Raw genomic sequence first — 24,003 nt, 5'->3', positions numbered from 1 at the left:
GATCAACTTCTACCTTGTTAAAAGAGACACTCTGTTCTAGTGGGTTAAGTGTATTGGCAGCAGCGGCAGCGGCTGTGAGTTGTGCAGTGAGGGCTTGTAACTGAACGACGAGACCCGCATCCAGTGCTTGAAGTAATGATGGTTGTGGTTTCTGCTGTTGCATTTGCAGTGTCTGTATGAGTTGTTGAAGCTGGAATGAGGGGAAGAAGAGAGAAATGACATTTTTGCTAGTGTTATGTACACATTTATAAAATAAACATATAATTTGACTTCGAAAATTAAGTTTCATTTATGTCCAGCTATTCTTATAATGTGCTTTGATAGACAAGGGATGGCAAAACACCAAAATAAAACAAACCCATTTATATATGCATTATTATTTATTGTATTTGCTTATATTTTATACGCAACGTTCAACTTGTTCAAGCAATTTTCAGAAAACAGTAACTGCTTCCAGAGAAATGCTGAAAGGAAAAAGATGGATATCAGGGCTCTGCACCCAGTCTGGCCAAATCCCAAGAGCTGATTTAGGCCGGTGTGTATCCTGTCCAGATCAGGCTGAAGCAGCTACAAATCACTACAGGCAGGATAAGATTGCCTCAATCAATTTGTACAGATTTGTGTCGATGCGTAGCTCAAAACTCTCAAAAGTCAAAAAGTGTGTCTCTAAAATGCTGCAATTATTAATTACAACACCATAGAATGGCGGTGAAAGGAGAAACAGGGGAGCTGAACTATGCTTAATGAGAGTTGTAGGGTATGCCTAGTATGCTATTACCCCACCCAACACTCTTCAATTACTGTATGTGTCTGTGAAAGTTTTAAATGCACAACTCTTTTGTAGGTTCTCTTTCTTAAGAAGTGTTTGGTGGGATTGGGTGGCATTCATTCAGTTTGTGTTTATTTTCTATCCTTTTACAATCAATGCCAGTTCCATCATTAAAACAAAAACAAAATTTTGTTATCTGTCTTTTTTTATTTTAGTCTCTTCTCATAGCGAAGAATTATCACCATCATTATTAATTACAATTTATTATCAGCCAGCCAGCCTATCATTGTGGACATGGTCTACTTAACTTAGCATTATCATTATTATCAATGTAGGGCAAACATAGGAGCATGAAAATTGACATAATTGAGCACTCACTGTTTTTTATTGAAAAATTATTTGCTTTTTTTAAAAAAATGTAAACTTTAAAGATGACTAACATGAAAACCCCTGGAGATAGCCATATAACATTTTACAGAGTTAAAACTCCTCTATATGGCCTATCAAGTCTCCATATTTCATATTCCTAAGTAAAAAAGGAAAAGTTACAACTGTTCTTGTTTTGCAATGCAAAGGGATTTCTAGAGATTTCCCTAAAATCCCGGGTCCAGTTGGACCAGGTCCAAACCATATTTACAAATCATAAAACACAAGTCAAATCAGGGAGGGATATCTCATGCATTACTCTTTTGGAAACATACTGACATACAAGGGTACCTATCATGCTGGCATTCAGTATCACATCCAATACCAGCATTTGACAAATCAAGAATAAATTAAAGTGGGGGGGGGGAAATACTCTTGGACCTTTCATGGACAATTTAAACTAAACATATACGTAAGGAGGTTAATTACCCAATTCTGTGATTTTGTTTTAAAGCCGAACACACTTTACCTGTTGGCCTTGTGGACTCTGCAAGATCTGTGCTACAGCAGTAAGAGTATCTGTATTAGTTATCTGAGACACCCAAGGATCAGGTAAACTTTGGACCACATTGGCTGGTGTAGCAGGTGTCACAGGCGTTCCTGAAATCAAGGGGAAAGGCAGGAAGCATGTAATAAAAAGTATGTAAAGAGAATGAATGGGGAAGGGAAGGGAGAAGACATACAAGAGCCAGGGTTTGGGGTTTTTTTTAGCCTAGGCTGTGAACATATATATGTAAAGAGAATAGCAGCATATTGCGAAAATACAAATCAACCAAAATTCTCTCTCTCTCTGAACAGATCTTCAGCAAACCATGTGAAAGCCAGGCCTCCCCAACAATTAACTTATTCTGATTTTCAAGTTTTAACACATTTCCAGTTTTATTTTACTGGGTTTCCTGAGAAGACTGTGACTAAGCGGTATACAAATTGTTAAATTAAAAATAAAATAAAAATGGAGCTACCTAGGATGACAACTTGTACTTGACCCATATGATAATCCTACAGGCAAGGACTACGAGCAGCACAAAGTAACACTATTCCTTCGACAATGAAGACAAAAGTATACCAGTTGAAAACCATCAGACAGAAGGGCATCTCATCATTACCAACCAGTCAAATTTGAAGCAAAGAGAACTTATTTGGCACCATCGTTTCATACCCCTATATGAAAGCCTTGGATATGTTTACACACATCCCTCTCTAAACACCAACCAGGCAGAGCTAGAGTAATTACCAGACTTCAAGATCAAATTTCAGGCAGCAAAGAACAAAAAAATATGGCCTGAGGAGGTATGGAATGGCGAGAATCCCAAGGGTCAGAACATTTGACCCCTGGACCGAAGGTTCTCCACCCTTACATTAACTGAGATATAATTTGATTCAAATCCTTTTAAGAAGAGCTATTGTATGAGGTCCTTACTAAATAAACTTCTTTTCCTTATCAACTAACTACAATTTATTATAGTAGTACCTGAAAGAACAAGATACAGTACTAGGATTAAAATATCAAAATACTGGACAAAATAATCCCTGTATATGAAGTTCATCATTCCTACAGACATAAAACAGGCAAGTGTCATATATCAGCCTTTGCCAAATTAAAACCATGACGAAGTATTAATGGAGAAACAGTTTTTCACAATGGAGAACATTCATAACATTTTTGTTACCTGGTGTATTGTTACTCATAGTAGCAGTTGTCCCAGGCAAGACAGGGGTCACGACTGGAGGAGGAATTCCCGCTGCCATATCCAACAGAGGCTGGATAATTTCACTTTTGAACACATTATTCTTCTGCCACAAATTTAGCACTCTCACAATTTTACTCTAAAAGGAAGCAAGGGTAACACAACATTTTATATTGGAATTTACATCATAAGCACCTCCTACTGTTCCAAACTAAGTGTGGAATAGATGGCTGAATTTGGATGATTCTCCAGAACATGGTTTGGAAGAAATGTGTTGAGGGCTTGTGTGCTCCCAGTTTCCCTCTTGAATGTCAATTCCCTCTACCATTTCTAGGTTGCTTTATCGCATGCATGCCAAACCTGCTTCAAATCATGGTGTTATGGTCTATAACTCCCATCATGCCTGTCCATTAGCAATGCTATCTGGAGCTGATGGCATCTGCAGACCAACAACATCTGGGTGCACCGTGCTGGTTACCCTTAGCCTGGAAGTTGCGACTCATCTACTTTGCATGTCAAGGCAAATTACAGTCACAGCAACTTGGAAATAAATGAAGGAACCAGTATGCAAGAGGCGGTGGTGGCAGCAAATAAGTCTATGCCATGCTTCTGATCTTCCCAACTGTTTCAGAAAATTGTTCAAAAGAAACCCACAATGTTATCAGATATAAAGGATTTTTTAAAAAAATCAGTTGCCCCTTAACCTGAAGCTCCCTCCTGCATGTTCCCTCCCATGCTGTTCCAAAGGGTCCACAAACTCTAAAGCAAATGGGAGATGGAAGGGGGGGTTTTGTGTGGCAAAAATCACCTCTTCCCCATTTTGATCCAGCCTCAACTGGATCAAGGCGCAAGCAGAGGGACACCATTAGATACAACCCCTATCGTATATGAAAGATGAAACATGAGACTGATGTGCTTCACATTATGCTTATAGCTAGGCTGACTTGAATGAAATTGGGGAAATGAAACAAAAAATCCTAAATTCTGTTTTTAATATGAATAGTTGTGCCATTACGCTGCATGATAAAGAGATGAATGCATTATTCCACTGACATAAGCCTATGCTTGATCAAAGCCCTCTGTCAGTGGAGGGACTCCACTGGAAACAACCCTATGTGGATAACACCATTGGATTCTTTTTGCTTGCTAATATTTTTAGGGTTATTGAGAAGATATACTGAGAAGGCTTTTTTTTCTGGCAGATGAAGGCAACAGCCACTATGCTGTTATTCCTTAATTAACAGTTCCCCTTTCATAGAATTATAGAATCTTAGAGTTGGAAGGGACCTAAGAGTCATCTAGTCCAACCCGCTGCAATGCAGGAATCTCAGCTAAAGTATCTATTATAGATGACCAACCAAACTCCGATTTAAAACCTCCAAGGAATGACTTATTTGAAAAATGAGCAACATGCCATCGCCATCATCATCATCATCATCATCATCATCATTATTATGCAACTGAAGCACTTTGAATAAACAAAAGCGTTATATAAGGATAATATCTATGATATAATAACAATGTAAGGGTGTAGAGAACAGTGATAATCCTGTACTTAAAATACATAAAAATCACTATACTTCTTTCCCACTTTCCACAAATAGTAGTACAAAATTTCCAGTCACTGTTTTAAAAATCTTATCGATGATTGCTACACCTTTCTCCCAAATTCTTACTGGAAATGTTTGCCTATTTTCCCAGAGACATTGTCAAGAAATACATTATCACCCACAGTACTAAAATGAAATTTAGATATGCTGAACTTTAATTACTGGACTGTCTGGGGGGAGGGGGAATAGAGATGATCACCATACCTTGTCATCCCCAGGGCAACGGTATAAATTCTGGAAAGTGCTAATTATGTTATTGCTAAACCTAGGAGCGAACACATCCTTTTCTTGTCCAAACTGATGTCGAGACTGTCGAACAATAGAGTCAATGACATATAAGCCAGGCACCTTGTATTCTGGTTTACACTATGAAGGAATATAGAAAGAAAACAGCCATTTTATATGTGAATCTGCAAGTAGTAGAAACAATAATAGCAAATTAAAACAACTGACCTAATTTCAATACTGTTTCAACAGTTGAATGTACCTGGGTAACTGCAAAAATAATGACAGGCAGGATGTGGTGGGGATTCTTCTTTATCTTTAGCTCTCTCTTTTTTTTTTAAAAAAAAGTTCTATTCCCATTGGTTTACATAGGAACATAGGAGGTTGCCTTATAATGAGTGAGACTATTGGTTCATCTAGCTCAGTATTGTTTACACTCACTGGTAGAAGCTCTTCAAGGTTTCAGGCAGGGTCCTCTCCCAGTCCTACCTGGAGATGCTAGGGATTGAACCTTGCACCTTCTGCATGCAAAACAGATCCTCTATTACTGAGCTCTGGCCCTTCTCCTATGAAGGGTTCAAGCTTTCAAACTATCTGCAGAATGAAGGGACTTTGAGTTACCTTATTCATTCATTCATTCATTCATTCATTTCTATACTGCTCTTCATCCGATGATCACAGGGTAGTTTGCAATATAAAACCACAAAAATGCACAACCCAGTAGCAAATTAAACCAGTAACTACCCCCACCCCAACAGTTTAAAAGTCCATAGATTGTTTAATTAGCCAAAGGCCTGGGAGAAGAGGAATGTTTTTGCCTGGCACCTCAAGATATGTAATGGAGGCATCAGGCAAGCCTTTCAGGGGAAAGCATCCCACAAGTGGAGAGCCACGGCAGAAAAAGCCAGTTTTTGTGTTGCCACTCTCCAGACCTCTCACGGAGGATGCACTGAAAAAGGGCCTAAGATGATGACTGCAGGGTCCAGGTCAGTTTACATGGGGAGAAGTGGTCCTTGAGGCATTGCAGTCCTAAGCCATTTAAAGCTTTATAGGTCAAAACCAGAAAATCCCACTTTGAAATCTACCTCTGATATCAATGCGGTAAGTAGATCTATACCCATGGAGGTTTCTGTGCATGTAACTGTGGTTTCCAGGTCAGACATATACCAGCAGCAGCAGCCGCCGCCCGCTAGTAGAAAAGCATCTCTATCCCATCCTAACTCTGCCAAGCCAGGAGACCTGGACGTCAGAAGCACCTCCTAATCTTTAAAATTAAAGTATCTTAAGCTACAGCAACTTATTCTTCCAATAGCAGCCTAAGAATAAAAAGCAGTGAGGTCCTTTTTTATTCCTTACTTGTTGTATAAATGACTATACTTTGGGTGCATGGCACAACATTGCTCACAACACAGAAAACAATGCTTCCATGCAACAGCTTCAGCTACTAAGAAAGTTTTACACTATTTTTCTTGGATGTTTTACTATCAAAATGATGTGAAATGAACAGTACATATGAAAGTTAAAGTAATTCATATTTAGCTCTCAACATGCAACAAACACCTATCATAACATGAAAAAGGAAAGGAAGCATAATAGTAGTTATTGTGCAAATAAAGATTTTTAGCCTGATTTCTATGCACATACTCTGAAGTAATTATTGACATCAGTGCCTCTTATGCATATATGTATTTTTATTTGTCTTTAACAATCTATCAATTGATTTGATCAAGATACTAAAATATTACTAATATGATTTTATTTGGTAACTTACCTTTTGTATGAATTTTTCAACACTTTGTACAACATGCTTGTAGAACTAAAAGAAAAGAAGATATTTTTAATTGGTATATATATATATATATATACACACACACACACACACACATATATATATATATAAAATTCTCTCCCCCCCTTCTTGTTTAGTGATTTCCTTATACATTTTCTGGGTTCAATCTAATCAAGCACACAATGACCACATGTTGAAGACTCCCACAGGACTCAATATATCCCAATCCTTTCCCCATTGAGAACATGCAATCAGCTCAAGATGGGTAGGGGCATGGCAGGGAATGTGGGAATGCTTCTAATCCTCCATTCAGACCTTTCTACGGGCAGCATGCAAATTACTTGTGATCCTATTCCTTGCAATGTCCCCTAAGACTACTTAAATGCACACCTATATACTTTTTTTGGGGGGGAGGGTAAGGTGAAGAACAAGAGTAGGATGAAAATCATGGCTCTAAGGAGGCCTGTGGAATTCTCCACCTGCTGATATTGCACTTGCACTCATCTGGGTTGAACATTAAGTATCTACTTGTTTTCCCCATAAATAAAGGATACCTACCAATACCTTTTGCTCAACATTTTAAGCTACCCTGAATAAATTGATTGCTGGTTGCTAGTAAGGCAAAACCCCTATTTTCTCCCATGGCTTCAAAATCCCCAGAACTTTTACAGCTCAAGTAATCATTATTTGACACTGATCTTTTAAATTAAATTTACTATTTTTTAAAAAAAAGATCAGGAAATCATAAACATTGCAGTGCACTAACAAAGACCACTACCACTTAAGAGACATACGTAAGCAGTAAAACCAGTTTCCTACCTTTATAGCCTTGATTGCTGCCTTAGTAATCTGTGTCATTTTAGCCTTTGAAATAGGAGGTTTGTAGTCATTCAGCGAGTAGAGCTGAAAGAAAGAAAAAAAGATTGCTGTAAATAGTGCCTGCAAACAATTTCCATGTTAACAGCACAATACCAACAGATGGTTCTCCAAAGGAACCTGGGAAAGGAAGCTAACCTAAGGAGAAACTCAGCATAGGAAAGTAAACAAGTATTGGCTTTGGACATGGGAAACTTAGGTTCAACACCCTGCAAAGTTATGAAGCTTACTGAGAGTTCTACTTTGCCATAAGGGTGAATAGAATCATTCACTGTTTTGGAGCAAATAAAAAGGCACAATCAGAAAAAAAGCATTAGAGGAGAAACTAAACCTGTCTTCTCCTTCAATGACCCTGGTGTCTGCAGAAGGTACAGATCCCACCCCCCACCAATCAATGCTGCCACGTGTATCCTGTCTCATTTCTTTCATAAATCTTTTTTTTAAATATATTATTTATTGAAGTTTCAAATAAGACAAATACACAAAAAGACAAAGAAGACACACAAAACAAGTATACTTTCAGTCCTTATTTTCTTATACCTTATTTCCCACGACTTCCTCTCGCCTCCCCTTCTTGTATTCCAGTTCCAAATATTATTTCAACAAGTTCTTAAGTTTTTTTACCTTATATCATTATTATATCAGTCCTTCTACTTAAACCCTTTTCCCCAAGGTCGACCCAGATTCCCTTCCACGAATTTCCCAATTTTATATTAATACCAAACCAAAAATATAAAATAAAAAGTATCAAAAAAAAAATTTATACAACCTTTGGATTGATCAAACCCCACCCTCCCTTTCCCGGTTTCGATCCCCAAACCAATGTCCATCAGTCCGTATGTTATCAGCCTGGCAATCTCACATCAGAGGCTTTTAAGTCTCTCTCAGTTCCTCTTTGCCGGTTCTTTGGATAGTCCTTCATATCAGAGCCCAAGTCTCGGAGGAGCACAATCCCAAAAAAGTCCATATTTCTTCCGGCCAGGCCTCCATGTTTAGAAGAATTGATAAATTTAAATGTCCCAAGCGCTCGAACATCCATCTTAATCAAATTTGTAATCCACAAGTCTTCAGGTCTCCTTCTAGATAGGTCTCTCCATTCTTCCTTCTCCAATTCAAGCCAAATCTTCATCACCCAGTTCTTATTTTACTTTGTGGCCTTCCTGCCAGGCCTCTGGCCTTCCTTAACCTTCTGCAACATTTTAACTCCTCCTTCCTTTCCCTCCAAATCCTCATATTTCTCTTCCACTTGTTCCACTTTCTCAAATTTGTCAAGTTTCTTTTCCTGCTCAGCTGCAAAGTCTTTTAATTCCGCTACAGGGGCTTTTGGTTCAAAGACAAAGACTTGAGTCAAGTCCCTTCCATTTCCAGTAAAGTTATTTACTGTTTCATTCAGTCCCATGACCCCTGTAGCCAAAATATTACTTTGTTCTTGAAGCTTTCCCAAGAGATAAAAAGTCTTGTTCAACTCAGTGAGTATTTTTCCACTTCCAGCCATTCTTGCAGTGTCCCAAAACCCCCTCTAGAGGGATTATGGATATTTACTATCCTTCTTATTCCAGTCCCAAAAACAAAATAACTTATTTTTCAACAATTTATAACCAACATGTAACAAATCCAACTGGCAAAGGCAGCAAAAACAATGTTACTTTGTATTCCCCAACTTTGACAGCTACTTTTGACAGCTGTCAAAGTCTTCTGTATCTTTCCAACAGGCTCTCCCGCTGATCACTCCCGGGTCCCAGGGGGTTGCGCAGCTCTCAAAATCCACTCTTATCCTCCAGCAAAATTACTTATACTGTCCAATCGTGAAATTAATGACTTTGTTCCGTTACAATGAGAGATATTCTCTCGACCTTAGTTATTTAGTCCTTGCTTTAAGTTGTCTACAAGAGGGGAAGACGGACTTCCTTTTTGTATCTTCCCCGGTCGTTCCAAATTCAAAGAAAAAATTTCCTTTTTAAGTCCAATTTCTGTATTACTCACGAGTTGTTGCTTTTTAGTCCGAATGTTCTCACGAAAAAGTCAGCGCTCTCCGTCCATGGCATGCGGCTTCACTCAGCAGGGGAAGCAGAGGACTCTCAGCACCGCGCCACTCCCGTCCCCGTTCCGAAGCCTTTAAAAGGGCTCCTTCGCAGGTCGGGGGGGCGCAAATGGTGCCCGCCGAGTCACCAAGTCCACAGGCTTCTGTGCCTGTGGTTTCTAAGGGTCCCCGCGTCGCCAGCGCGGCAGAACCCGATCCATGCAGAGCCGATTCCCTCTGGAGCTCGGAGGGAATCCGCCATTAGACGTTGGCGCTAACCCAGAAGTTATAAATCATAAATCACTGGAGCTTATCACTTTTGTGGAAGAACTTTAAGCAGACATAACTGAATTCCACAATTTGCCCACCTCTATGTGTCTGAGACTGCAGTCCATTTAATTGCCCCATAGAATTTTATGGGAGCCACTGACAACTAAGAATGCCCCTAGATAAATAAATCTCTCTTTCTAGATTATGGAGAAACCCTGAATTAACTTTTAATATCATATATATTTTATATAGAGAGACAATATTTGGGCCAATATGCAAAAAGCTGTTCCATTTAATTATACTGATAAAATTTATATCCTATCCTTCATCAACAAATGGTTTCAGTGTGGATCACAATAATAGAAATATATTATTTCATAACTTTTGCTGATCCAATGACCAATTTAAGGTGTTTAAAAAAGCAAAATGGACACATTACATTTTACATTGATGAGCAGACATCCACTCACACAATAAGACTTCCTCTCCTTCCACCTACAGCCCCCTGCACCCCTCTGGATGTGCTCTGGAGGGTCTCCCAACCCTTTGCAGATTTGGGGGGCACAGGGTGGAGTGGAAGTGGGAGTCCCATTTCCCAAGTGGAAGCACATTCTGCAGGCACCTTTGGATGCAATATTCCTAAATCTCATGGAAGCACTAAGATTCCTAGGTAGAATGGATTTTCCTGGGCCAGGAGACTTTTGCAACTATTGTTAAAAGTTGCAATAACAAAGAAGCACAGGACTGAGTGAGGGAGAAACTTTTGGAATAACATCTGGACATCAGCTCCGCGCAAGGCATGACAGACAGCAGCAACAAACGGTAAAGATGGACGTACAGTGAGGGGGGGGGGGAAAGTATTTGATCCCCTGCTAAATTTGCCCGTTTGCCCTCTGACGAAGAAATGACCAGTCCATAATTTTAATGGTATGTTTATTGTAGCTGTGAGAGACAGACTAGCAACAGGAAAACCCCCAGAAACCCAGAAGACAAAAGTCAGAGATTGATATGGATTATAATGAGTGAAATAAGTATTTGATCCCTTTGCAAAAGATGACTTAGTACTTGGTGGTAAAACCCTTGTTGGCAATTATAGAGGTCAGACGTTTCTTGTAGGTGGCCGCCAGGTTTGCACACATCTCAGGAGGTATTTTGTCCCACTCCTCTTTGCAGATCCTCTCCAAGTCAGTAAGATTTTGAGGCTGATGTGTAGCTACTCGAACCTTCAGCTCCCTCCACAGATTTTCGATGGGATTAAGGTCTGGAGACTGGCTAAGCCACTCCAGGACCTTCTTGTGCTTCTTCTTGAGCCACTTCTTTGTTGCCTTGGCCGTGTGTTTTGGGTCATTGTCATGCTGGAATACCCATCCTTGACTCATTTTCAATGCCCTGGCTGAGGGAAGGAGGTGCTCACCCAAGATTTGATGATACATGGTCCTGTCCATTGTCCCCTCCACCCCCAAAGCATAATATGCCCCCTCCATGTTTGACAGTGGGGATGGTGTTCTTGGGGTCGTAGGCAGCATTCCTCCTCCTCCAAACACGGCGAGTTGAGTTGATGCCAAAGAGCTTGATTTTGGTCTTATCTGAGCACACTTTCACCCAGTTTTCCTCTGGGTCATTCAGATGTGCATTGGCAAACTGCAGACGCGCCTGTACATGTGCTGTCTTGAGCAAGGAGACCTTGCGGGCTCTGCAAGATCTGTCCTTCATGGTGTAGTGTGTTACCGTTTTCATGGCGACTATGGTCCCAGCTGCCCTGAGATCATTGACAACTTCCCCTCGTGTAGTTCTGGGCTGCTTCATCACCGTTCTCCTGATCATTGCAACTCCACGAGATAAGGTCTTTCATGGAGCCCCAGACCGAGGGAGGTTGACAGTTATTTTGTGTTTCTTCCATTTGCGAATTATTGCACCAACTGTTGTCACCTTCTCACCAAGCTGCTTGGCAATAGTCTTGTAGCCCAGTCCGGCCTTGTGCAGGTCTACAATCTTGTCCCTGACATCCTTGGACAGCTCTTTGGTCTTGGTCATGGTGGCTACTTTGGAATCTGCTGGATTGATTGCTTCTGTTGACAGGTGTCTTTTGTACAGGTACTGTAATGAGCTGGGATTACAGGTAAGACCTCTCCTTTACAGCAGGTGCTTCTAATCTCAGCTCGTTACATACAGTGAAGATACCAGGTAGCCTGACATCTGGCTGGTTGATAGGGGATCAAATACTTATTTCACTCATTATAATGCACATCAATCTCTGACTTTTGTCTTCTGGGTTTCTGGGGATTTTCCTGTTATTATTCTGTCTCTCACAGCTACAATAAACAAACCATTAAAATTATGGACTGGTCATTTCTTCGTCAGAGGGCAAATTTAGCAGGGGATCAAATACTTTCCCCCCTCACTGTAATATTTTACAAGGACAGGAAGAAACAACATAGGCAGAACAAATGTTACACACAGGAGGAACAAGGATACAGTAGGAGATGTTCACTTGTAGACTTATAAATCATTGAATGTGTCAATATGAATACAAGTTATAAATATTGCAGCTGTTGTATAAGGGATTACTATTATGACTGGAATATAATTGAAAGCAATAAGATTTTGGAATGTAGAAATAAAGTAAATCATCAAACCATCAATTCTAGAACATGGGGAGCCACCTAAATTATGTAATTTGGTATTTGAATAATTGATATAGGGAATTGTATTGTAATTTGGCATTGATATAATGAGGCTATTATTAGATTGAAAACTAATAAAACTAATTGAAAACTAATGAAAATTATTTAAAAAGAACAGTTTTATGAGAAATCTGGAAACTGTTTGTTTGTTTGTTTGTTTCATACACAGACAAACAAACAGTAATTGTTCGCACCAACAAAAATACATGTAATATCCCCGAAATAAAAAAACAGAAAAAAAGAAAAGAATAATATTAATACCTCGTATGAGTTCCCTCCTCCAATACTCATCATCCCTTAAACTTTAAATTCTTAGTTACATTGCATCTTCTACGTCTCATCTTTAATGTTCTGAATATATTAGTTTTTCCTAGGTCTACTTTACAAACTTTAGTCTAAACATACCAACATGATTTCCTTTGAACAGTGTTAATAATAATAATAATAATAATAATAATAATAATAATAATAATAATAATTTATTATTTGTACCCCGCCCATCTGGCTGGGTTTCCCCAGCCACTCTGGGCGGCTTCCATAAAAACCAGAAATACACTAAAATATCACAGATTAAAAACTTCCCTGAACAGGGCTGCCTTAAGATGTCTTCTGAATGTCAGGTAGTTATTTATCGCTTTGACATCTGATGGGAGGGCGTTCCACAGGGCGGGTGCCACTACCGAGAAGGCCCTCTGCCTGGTTCCCTGTAGCTTTGCTTCTCGTAATGAGGGAACCGCCAGAAGGCCCTCAGCGCTGGACCTCAGTGTCCGGGCAGAATGATGGGGGTGGAGACGCTCCTTCAGGTATACTGGGCCGAGGCCGTTTAGGGCTTTAAAGGTCAACACCACCAGACTTCCGGGTTGGCGCCATCGCCGAATGGCGGACTCCCTCCGAGCACCGTTTGCGCCCCCCCGACCACGCGAAGGGGCCTTTTTAAAGGCTACGGAGCGGGTGACGGGGGGGGGGTGCTGTGAGTCCTCCGCTTCCCCTGCCGAGCGAAGCCGCATGCCATTTGGCGGAGAGCGCTGACTTCTTCCATTGAAAATTTGGACTTAAAAGAATAACCCGTGAGTAATTGGAACTTGGATTAAAAAGGGGAAATTTTTTTTTTTTAAAATTCGGAGCGAGCGGGGGAGGTGCAAAAAGGAAGTCAGCCTCCCCCCTGTTGTAGAGGAGCTAAAGCAAAGGATTTGACAACTAAGATCGAGTGCAACCTTTTTTTTTTTGATAAAGTTATTAATTTCGCGATGGAAAATTATAAGCTGGGCTGGAGGAGAAAAGTGGAATGTGAATTAAAATGCAACCCCCCCCCCCCGGAAACCCCGGGAGCGATCCGTGAGAGCGCCGGGAGAGGAGAAATAGAGGTTTTGACAGCTGTCAAAGGAGCTGTCAAAGCGGAAGAACAAAAAGAGAACTTTGTTACGAGGACTTTGCTGGTTACATTTGTTATAAATTGGATATAAACTGTTTAAAACAAGGAATAATAAGTTATTTTGACTGTTGGGTGTGATCGGGAAGGAAATTGTGTTACTGTAAATCCCTCTAGAGGAGCTGTGGGACATTACAAGTACTGCTGGCATGGAATTTGAATAGGATTTTTTATCTCCTGGGAAACTGCAGAAATGGAACACTATTTTGTCTACAGAGGTCTATACACTAAAGGAGACAATAGATTTATCTATTGAAGAATGGAAGGGACTTGACGTAATGTTTTGTTCCTGAATAACAAAGCCTCTGCAGAGGAATTAGAAGGTTTTTGGAATTAGAACATTTGTGCAGGAGAGCAGGGGAAAAAAAAAAAAAAGAGGAGGAGAGAGAACAACAAGAACAACAAGAATAACAAGAACTGGACAAAGTTGGAAGATAGACTCCTTCCAAGATTGGACATTCGAAACCAAAGATGATCAAAAGACGGCAAAGACTATTAAAAAGACGGCAAAGCGGACTGGTGAAGGACTATGGCTTAGATGTGGGAGCTCCAGGATGACAGTAGACATTGACGGACATTGGGAATGCAACTGGGAAAGGGGGGAGGGAAATTTGGAATCCAAAGGGTGTTAAATTACATTTTATTCTTTTTTCTATTTTTTTTTTATGTTACTCTGTATTGCATATTAAAGAGGGGAACTCGTGGAAGGGAACAGGTCCATTTTAGGGGATGGGAAAATATTTTTTAAATTGGGTTAATGATAATAATTTTAAAACTTGGGGTAAGAACTTGCTGAATCTATTTGAAAGAATTGGAATACAAGAGGGGGAGGGGAAGTCCTGGAAAGATGCCAATGAAAATAAGGTTTTAAATTTGGATGTTTTTCTTTTTCTGTTGTATTTGAAAATCTTTAATAAATATTATTAAAAAAAAAAATTAAAGGTCAACACCAGCACTTTGAATTGTGCTCGGAAACGTACTGGGAGCCAATGTAGGTCTTTCAAGACCGGTGTTATGTGGTCTCAGCGGCTGCCCCCAGTCACCAGTCTAGCTGCCGCATTCTGGATTAGTTGTAGTTTCCAAGTCACCTTCAAAGGTAGCCCCACGTAGAGCGCATTGCAGTAGTCCAAGCGGGAGATAACTAGAGCATGCACCACTCTGGCGAGACAGTCCGCAGGCAGGTAGGGTCTCAGCCTGCGTACCAGGTGGAGTTGGTAGACAGCTGCCCTGGATACAGAATTGACCTGCGCCTCCATGGACAGCTGTGAGTCCAAAATGACTCCCAGGCTGCGCACCTGGTCCTTCAGGGGCACAGTTACCCTATTCAGGACCAGGGAGTCCTCCACACCAGCCCGCCCCCTGTCCCCCAAAAACAGTACTTCTGTCTTGTCAGGATTCAACCTCAATCCATTAGCCGCCATCCATCCTCCAACCGCCTCCAGGCACTCACACAGGACCTTCACCGCCTTCACTGGTTCTGATTTGAAAGAGAGGTAGAGCTGGGTATCATCTGCATATTGATGGACACCCAGTCCAAACCCCCTGATGATCTCTCCCAGCGGCTTCATATAGATGTTAAAAAGCATGGGGGAGAGGACGGAACCCTGAGGCACCCCACAAGTGAGGACCCAGGGGTCTGAACACTCATCCCCCCCCACCACTTTCTGAACACGGCCCAGGAGGAAGGAGCGAAACCACTGTATAACAGTGCCCCCAGCTCCCAGCCCCTCTAGACGGTCCAGAAGGATGTTATGGTCGATTGTATCAAAGGCCGCTGAGAGATCCAGCAGAACTAGGAAACAACTCTCACCTTTGTCCCTAGCTCGCCGGAGATCATCAACCAGCGCGACCAAGGCAGTTTCAGTCCCATGATGAGGCCCGAATCCCGATTGGAAGGGATCCAAATGGTCCGCATCCTCCAGGCGTGCCTGGAGTTGTTCAGCAACCACGTGCTCAATCACCTTGCCCAAGAATGGAAGATTTGAGACTGGGCGATAGTTGGCCATACTGGCCGGGTCTAAAGATGGTTTTTTAAGAAGCGGTTTAATGACCGCCTCTTTCAGCGGATCTGGGAATGTTCCCTCACAGAGGGAAGCATTCACCACCCCGCAGAGCCCATCGCCCAGCCCTTCCCGGCTTGCTTTTATTAGCCAGGATGGGCAAGGATCCAGGAGACAGGTGGTTGGTTTCACGCGTCCAAGCAGCCTGTCCACATCCTTGAGGGTAATGGATTGAAATTGATTCCATGCAACTTGACCAGACAGAGCTCTAGCACTCTCCCGCCCCAGCCCTGCTCCCACGGTGGTGTCTAGCTCCTTCCGAATATGAGTGATTTTATCTGCAAAAAACTTTGCAAAATCGTTGCAGGAGATCTTGGGGTCTTTACAAAGCCCCGGTGGTAAAGGTGGTTCTGTTAAATTACGAACCACCTGAAAAAGTCTCCTGCTACTATTTTCTGCAGATGCAATAGAGGCGGTGAAGAAAGTCTTCTTCGCCGTCGCTATTGCCACTTGGTAGGCTCGACGTTGAGCTCTAACCTGTGTTCGGTCAGATTCAGAGTGAGTTTTTTGCCACCGATGCTCTAGCCGTCTCAGCTATTGTTTCATCGCCCTCAGCTCCGAAGAAAACCACGGAGCTGTCCGGGCTCCATGCAATCGGAGAGGGCGCTTCGGAGCCAGACAGTCGATAGCCCTGGTTAACTCCGCATTCCAGCGGGCCACCAGGGAATCAGCTGAAAGGCCATCAACATGGGATAAAGCATCCCCTACCACTCTCTGGAAACCATTTGGATCCATTAAGTGGTGGGGGCGGACCATCCGAATTGGTCCCACCTCCCTGCAGAGGGGAAGGGCCGCGGAGAAGTCCAGTTGCACCAGGAAGTGATCTGACCATGGCACTTCTTTTGTTTCACTTTTACTTAGTGTCAGATCACCCACGTCACTAGAGGTGAACACCAGGTCCAAGGCATGTCCATGACTATGGGTTGGGCCAAACTTATTCAGTGTTTACTCATATACTCTTCAAAACATTGCCATTCTACCCTTAGTTTCTGGTTTGTCTGATACCTTATGGCTGCTGTTAATTTTGCCATTTCTGTAAATTCAGATAAATTAATAATCTAGTCTTTCTTTGTGGGAATAGAATTTCCTTTTCAATTCTTTGCAAGTAAGAGCCTGGCTGCTGCTGTTGCATATAAAAATATTCTTTTCTTCTCTTGTGGGATCTCCCTCCCAATTAGACCTAATAGATATGCCTCTGGCTTTTTAACTATAGAAATTTTGAGCATCTTTTTAAATTCCTCATGGATACATCCCCAGTATTTTTTAACTTTCTCGCAGCCCCACCAAACGTGCATCTGGAAACACTTTTATTAGTAGTAGCAGCAGCAGCAGTTAGTTTTTTGTTATGACAAAAAATGGTTGTTCTCCCATCTATACATAGAGCAATTATCATGCTACTCAGATTGTTCTTCACAACTATGGGTTTAGTCCTAGAGTTCCAGATAGGCATTGTCTATACCTTCAATTTTAAAACTCCACTACAGGCAACTCCCCATTTGCGTGCATTCAAGTCGCGTGTGAGCGCTGACAAACATAGAGTTTTCTGTGCCAAAAGGGGGTCGGTCGGATGGAACAGAACAGAAGGGACCTGGCGCACAGCAGCCAGGAATGGAGCTACTGCGTAAGTGGGCATTCCCGTCTAACAATAACCATAGTGTTCTGAGTTATACAGCATTTGTCTCAAGTCATAAATCTATTTATGACAATATTTTTATGGAAGTTTTTGTAATTATTATAATTATTGCTATCTTTTCAAAACGGAGCTCCAAAACCGGAAAGTTATTTCCCTACTAGCCAGATACTATCAGCTGTATTTGTAGCATAAAAATATAGCAGGATAATTGATACAGAACTGGATGAGTGGAATGCTTGAGGAAAAAAACATTCCAGATCCTTGAATCTCCTAGAAGCCTATAACTGTAACTTTTGGAAAATCTGTGTCTATAGGTACTTTTGTATACTAAACTTTTTATCTGATATTGACATAACCCACTCATTCATTTATTCCTGATAACATAGACAATGTAATAGTTTGGGACAATAATTCTCCCAAACTACTGCATTTCCTTGCAGTTATTCTCTCAAACTACTGCATTACTGCATTTATTACTAGGTGTCACGCTAAGTTTTGAAAGTGCTGTAAGAATTTTTTGGAGCTCTTGTCCTAATTCAAATCACAACTTGTCACAATTGTAAAACACGCTTTTCACAGCATTTCTAAGCACATAGCTTAGAATTGTGCTTTGTGACATGTCTCATAATATGTAGTATTATGAGCTTCTGAGAGAAGGGGAAAATTGAGAAGGATTTCCTCTCTTAAATTCTGCACCTAATCTAAGATTTCAAGGGAAAAGGCAAAAACAAAAAATGAAGCAACGTTGACAAATCATCTGTAAATTTGCCTTCTCTTCACATGGGACAGTAGCTACAATAGCGTTAAAGAAGAAAGGGATGTGCAGCCGTACCAATAGTGGCTAGTGGGAATATATTTTTTTACCTCCTGGAACAGAAGCAGCAATTACAACAAACTTATTTGTTTACACCTTGAAGCATTCTAAACTTATAATCATCTAGAGAGTAATTCATCTTATTGATTTATTAATTTTATATCCCATCCTTCCTCCCAAAGGAACCCAGGGTAGTAAACCCAGCCAGATGGGTGGGGTATAAATAATAAAATCATCATCATCATCATTATCACTTTAAAAACAATTCCAATAAAGATGCAGGCTGTGAAAAGCTCACAACACAAAAGGCTGGTTGAAAGAAGGTCTCAGTAGGAACCAAAAGGACAACAGAGACTGTGCCTGTCCAAGTCATGATTTTTTATTTTCTTTTTTAAATCAATTATCACTGGAAGACAACAGCTTCCAAGGTAACTACATCCCTACTGACTTCCAACTCCCATTCAGCATGAACAGGGCTCACTGGCAGAAGGTGACATTAACTATGCACTGTTCTGCTAACTTTCAGTACCAAACGAATTACTGAGGTATCACATAGCAGAATGGGAGAAAGCTCCAAGCCAGCAATCAAACTGTAGTTGGTGTGGTGTGTGTGTAACATGTCTGTCCAGAAGAACAAAAAGGAGCAAAATATTCTGAGACTACTATGACTGTGTGACAGTTTAACTTCAACTTGTTAACATTCTGATTTGCTACATAACTGTTGTAGATCAGCCTCAGTTGGGCCAAGCATCTGTAAGTTAGCCCACTACTGCCTTTTAATTATTCCATTCTGCATAAAGACCTGTGTAACAGTCAAAAATCTAATCATACCTGACCAACTCACACTTGACATAATTAGACAGGTCTTATAATAAATACCTCATCCCCACCTAATTCTGCCCCAAATGGCTCAGACATAATAACAAAATTCCACCCAAGAAATAGCAAAGAATGAATAACCAGTTACTAAAAAGGACAAAAAAATGAAGGTGACTTATCTTACATCTGTTTTATTGTTCATTAACGGCTCAAAAGTGTCTGGAGTGCCCAAAGGTGGGAGAACTATTGCCAATGGTCAGAATATGCAGAATCCTAGGCTGCAGTAGAATTCAATGAATTCAGTATGACTTACTTATGGGTAGGTAGGTATTGGATTACACTGTTAAATATTACCAATGGAGTACTGAGGAAACAAGTTGTGAAAAGGCATGCTTACTGGAAGACTAAGCAGCATAACTGCTTATTGCTGCTCCTGTTCCCCTGAAGGTCACAACCTCATCTCCAAACTCTTAAGTAAAATAGTGCTTTCTCAAGTATGCATATATCCAACTGAGTTCTGCTTTGCTTTTTCAATTTACTGTTCTTTTTCATGCACAGAGACAAAGCAGAGTCCACAAATAATAACCTGCAATGCAGCTGCAGATGGCATTGAACAGAAAAGTATTTGGGGTACATGTGAACTAACTAAGAGTCATGTATTGTGAGTGATAGAAAAATTGTCCCCAGATCTCCTTACAAATCTTATAAGGCTGCCACTTGCATGTATTTGCTGACAGATGCCAAACTTATACACACATGCCACACATACATTTGTTAAATGATGTTGTTTGTATGTGACAATTTCACAATGTGAAACATGAAGTTTTCCACTGGACTTCATCGACCATTTGAAATTACATACTATATATGTAGCACAAAGTTACACAAGCAACATGCTACATACAAATTGAAAGGCTGAATAAATGCCCTCAAGCTGTTGTGATAATGGACTAAAAATCCAGCAGTTTATCTAAATACACAAATGGCAGGTCATTGATGTCCAGACAGTTTCCTAGAATGCTTAAAGGTACTGCTCCTCTGCTAAAGTTCAATAAGAAATTAATATCAGGTTATAATATCAGACAAAATGCTGGAGAATCTACATCAATGAAGAAAAAGGTTTTCCAGCTTCTAAAAATGTACAATTTAAAATGTTTATATTATTTGCTTCCAAATAATGTTGTTTCCAAATCACTGTGAAATTTCTGAACTCTTAAGACCTATCTCAAATATTATTTTCATGTATTATGCAATTAATAGACTACTCTAACAATAACTTTTGACTGCACACTAAAAGAACCTGGGATATCAAAAACACAGAGTAGGTAACAATTTATCCACAAAATAAAAGGGAATGCAGTATTAAACTGAGGGTGGTTGCTCCAGTGTCTTTCTTTTCCATTTTCTTTTCTGTCTTTTTGAGAGGTGGAAGGTATTTTGCGTTGTTTTAACAATAATTCCAAGAACTGGAATTCCAGAGGCTCCAAAAACAACTGAAGTCATTTGTCTGTCAGGTGCCTTTAAAATGAGAGTCACCTCAGAGGCCTCTGCACAGGTTTCCAGACTGACCCCTCACTTCCTGATGCCAGTGTCACTGTCAGATTGTGAGCAGAATGCAAAAAAAGCTCACACTGCCTTCCTGAATTTATGAATACTCTTAAAAATACCACTATTGTAGCAAAAAGTACACTCTATGCTTTCCCTGCTGGTCACTGAAATATAATTTCTGGCAATCATATTTGAGGACTCCTGAGCTAAAACTACATGCATGCCTGCTCAGAAGTCCATTGAATGCAATAGTTCCAAGAAAAAGTGAATAAAAGTACAAACATAAGACTGCAATCCTATACATAGTTACTTGGGAGTAAATATCATTGAACTCATTGGTGCTTGCTTCTGAGATTTGTATAGGACTGCATTGATACCCATTAATAGTACATGTGAAGAAATATGAACACTTGAAATCATTCTAACTTATTTTAAATTATTTTAACTATTATTAACATTATAAGCACCAGAACATATAAAACGTTTTATACTGATGACTTCAAAGGATATATAGTTCTGTGGTATTTAATTTCTGTCCTATGTAATTTTTATTTAGTCCAATTCAAATCATACTTTTCTGGGAAGTCCCACTGTTTTCAATGCAAAAAACTATACTGCAACTGCAGCTTTTTAGCCGATTCCTATGCTTGTTGACTTGGATGTAAATTCCACTGGCTTCCATTGGGTTTACTCCTGAATTATGGTACACAGGATTGCAGCCTTGCCATATAAGGTACCACAAATGCCCTTTCAAAATATTGTATCATGCAATACTATCATATTCACAGATGTAGGTTTGTTTTGAAAACTAAATACACATACTGGTTTTAAAAGCTGTAGCTCTGCTGAAAAAAGTACCTCCTCACACCGTGCATAGTCAAAACTGCAGAATTCACTCCCACAGGAGACAGTGATGGCTACCAACTTGGATGGCTTTAAGAGAGGATTAGACAAATTCATGAAGATAGGACTACCAACAGCTACTAGCCACAATGGCCATGTTCCACCTCCACTGTCGGGAGGCAGTATGCCTCTGAATACCAGTGAGTCAGAGTGCTCTTGTGCTCAGGTCCTGCTTGTGTGCTTCCCACAGGCATCTGGTTGGCCACTGTGAGAACAAGTTGTTGGGCTAGATGGGCCACTGGCCTGATACAGCAGCTCTTCTTATGCCAGTATAGCAGTTCTGAATGTTAGCCCCTAGTTGGTAAATAAAAGTGTGTTTGGTTTCTTCTTTCTACTTATTTCCCCTGAAAAGCATGTACTTTTTAACAGTATTAAATCACTTTTCTAAACAAAGCTGCATGCTGTTTGTACAACTGGAGAGTTTTAAGATAATGCAGCTTTATTGTGAAAAACTGATTTTATTCAAGGACACGTCTCATCAACTGGTGTTTCCTTTCTTTCCAGACCAAATATTTTTCAAAAATAAGCGACATAACCAAACTCCAACGTGCATACAAAAAAGACCTTCATTTTCATTAGCAAGGTGTTTTGTTTTGTTTTTGACAGGCCAACGACTTCTACTGTAACCATCTGACCCCCTGACCCTTCTATTTGGCGTAATAATATTCTGCATGACCCCCTGACCCTTCTATTTGGCGTAATAATATTCTGCATGCGGAGCAGCAAACCCCCTTGGTATGCTCCTGGGCAGAGGGGGAATGTTGTGCATGTGATGCTTGTTGCTTTAACAGGCTAACGGAGACGCAGACTTTTATCAGGCCTCTTCCACCATCTGCAGTGTTGCTGTCTCGATATCCCAAAACATAACCTACAAAAGCAAAGGCTGGTACAGCGCGTTTTAGTTTTGACTGCAGCAGAGATAGACGAGCATCATGGAGGGAAGGGGGAGGGCGGCGGCGGCTTATTAACCTCCCCCCTCCCCGACATAATGTAGGCAGTCACGATGGAGGGGGCGGCGACACACGGAAGGTGCTCGGGCAGTATTTAAACAAGGACGGGCAGGGCAGCATTTCAACGGGGCAGAGAGAAAGAGAAGGGGAAAGTGGGGAGGGGAAAGGGAGCAGGGGGGTCAGGAGAACACGGGCCAGAATGGGAAAGCAGCCGGTTTCTTATTTTCACCTCTCCCCAATTCCCTCCCTCCCCTCGCCGGTGTTTCATCGTTTATATAGGAACCGGGCCTCCCAGACTAAGGAAGAGAGCTCCCCCCCCGCCTCCCCCCTCCCTCGCACCGAGGGCCTCTCCTTCCCTCGTTCCTCTCGGGAGGGGAGAGGCCACCCGGCGCCTCCCCGCCCCTGGGCCTGCCCCCGGCGACCAGAAGCGGGGCCCCTGCCGCCCTCCGCCTGCCCCTGGGCACCGACCTCGCTGTTGAAGGCTTTCACGGCCTCCATGTTGTGGCGGAGGGAAGAGGCTGGCGACGAGCTGAGCGGGAGGGGGGACGGCGGCTCTGCTCCCTGCTGTGGCGGCGGCGGCGGCCGGTTTCCTTCAGAGGCCTTCGGGCCTTGTCGCCATGGCGGCGGCGGGGTGGCGGGCGGGCAGTCGGGTAAGGGAAGGGGGCTCCTCCCTTGCTCCGCTGGGCCGCCCCGGGGCAGGCTCCGTTGGCGCTGCAGGGACAAACACGCAATAGCTGCGGCGCGGGCACCAATATGGCGGCCGGGAGGGCTCTTCGCTCGCTTGCAGCAGAAGCAGCAGCAGCGCAGTTCTCTCTCCGAGAGCAGCCGAGATGCCGGCCAGAGCGGCCCCTAGCGGGCGACCGAAACGCCGGGCAGACAGCCGAGAGGAACGGCGGGACACCAGAGAAAGCGAGAGACGCAGAGCGGCGTCCCGAGTTCCGCCACCCCCCCCCCCTTGGCGGACTACAGACAGCTAGGGTTGAGGACGAGCTCCCCTCGCAGGGAAGTAGGAGGTAGTGCAGCTTGGTGGGCGGCGGCGGCAGAAAGGAACGCAGCTTTTGGTCAGCTCTGGGCACAGAGGCGCGGGCAGAATATCCCTGTGTTGGTAGCAAGAGATGCGAGGGGCAAGAGAGCTGTCACCGCCAGCCTCGTTGCTGGATCCTGCGCCGTTTTGCTCTCCCTCCCACCCTCTCAGAGGTCCCATCGAGCTGAATTCAAGATGGATTCCGCACGCAAGGGGGGGGGGGGAGAGCGTTGCAGACTGAGGCTGCAATTCTGAATGCGCTTACTCGGGAGTAAGGGTCACTGGAGACAGTGGTATTTGCATAAACACACATAGGATTGCTCTTTCAGCAATATCCCTACCGGATATGCCGTTACAATATAGCTGTTCTAAATCTGCTTTTGACAATGTTTATGAAATTGACCATTTTTGCAGTGCCACACATGTATTCTCAAGAATTAAGTCCTACTGCGCTTAATGGAACTTA

General features: G+C 41.9%; 1 protein-coding gene across 5 annotated transcripts in view; it reads right to left on the bottom strand.

The window, feature by feature from the left end:
- The window catches only part of SCAF8 (SR-related CTD associated factor 8), a 75,914-nt gene extending 52,766 nt beyond the window's left edge, over nt 1-23,148 (bottom strand). For all 5 annotated transcript variants that reach the window (XR_014154460.1, XR_014154461.1, XM_081854318.1 and 2 more), the window contains exons 1-7: nt 22,982-23,148; nt 7,327-7,410; nt 6,490-6,534; nt 4,698-4,859; nt 2,866-3,022; nt 1,665-1,795; nt 14-190 (exon numbers count right to left, since the gene is read on the bottom strand). Coding sequence is in view for 3 of the 5 variants with exons in the window: in XM_081854318.1 (XP_081710444.1) it covers nt 14-190; nt 1,665-1,795; nt 2,866-3,022; nt 4,698-4,859; nt 6,490-6,534; nt 7,327-7,410; nt 22,982-23,011 (786 nt within the window). In the remaining 2 variants the exon portion in view is untranslated. The remainder of the gene's footprint in view (nt 1-13; nt 191-1,664; nt 1,796-2,865; nt 3,023-4,697; nt 4,860-6,489; nt 6,535-7,326; nt 7,411-22,981) is intronic.
- Nucleotides 23,149-24,003: the final 855 nt, after the last annotated feature.

Source organism: Podarcis erhardii, assembly GCF_964252035.2.
Source record: "Podarcis erhardii genome assembly, chromosome: 3".
Taxonomy (NCBI): domain Eukaryota; kingdom Metazoa; phylum Chordata; class Lepidosauria; order Squamata; family Lacertidae; genus Podarcis; species Podarcis erhardii.
Note: the sequence above shows the minus strand (reverse complement) of the source record. Positions and strands in the feature narration are given on the sequence as shown.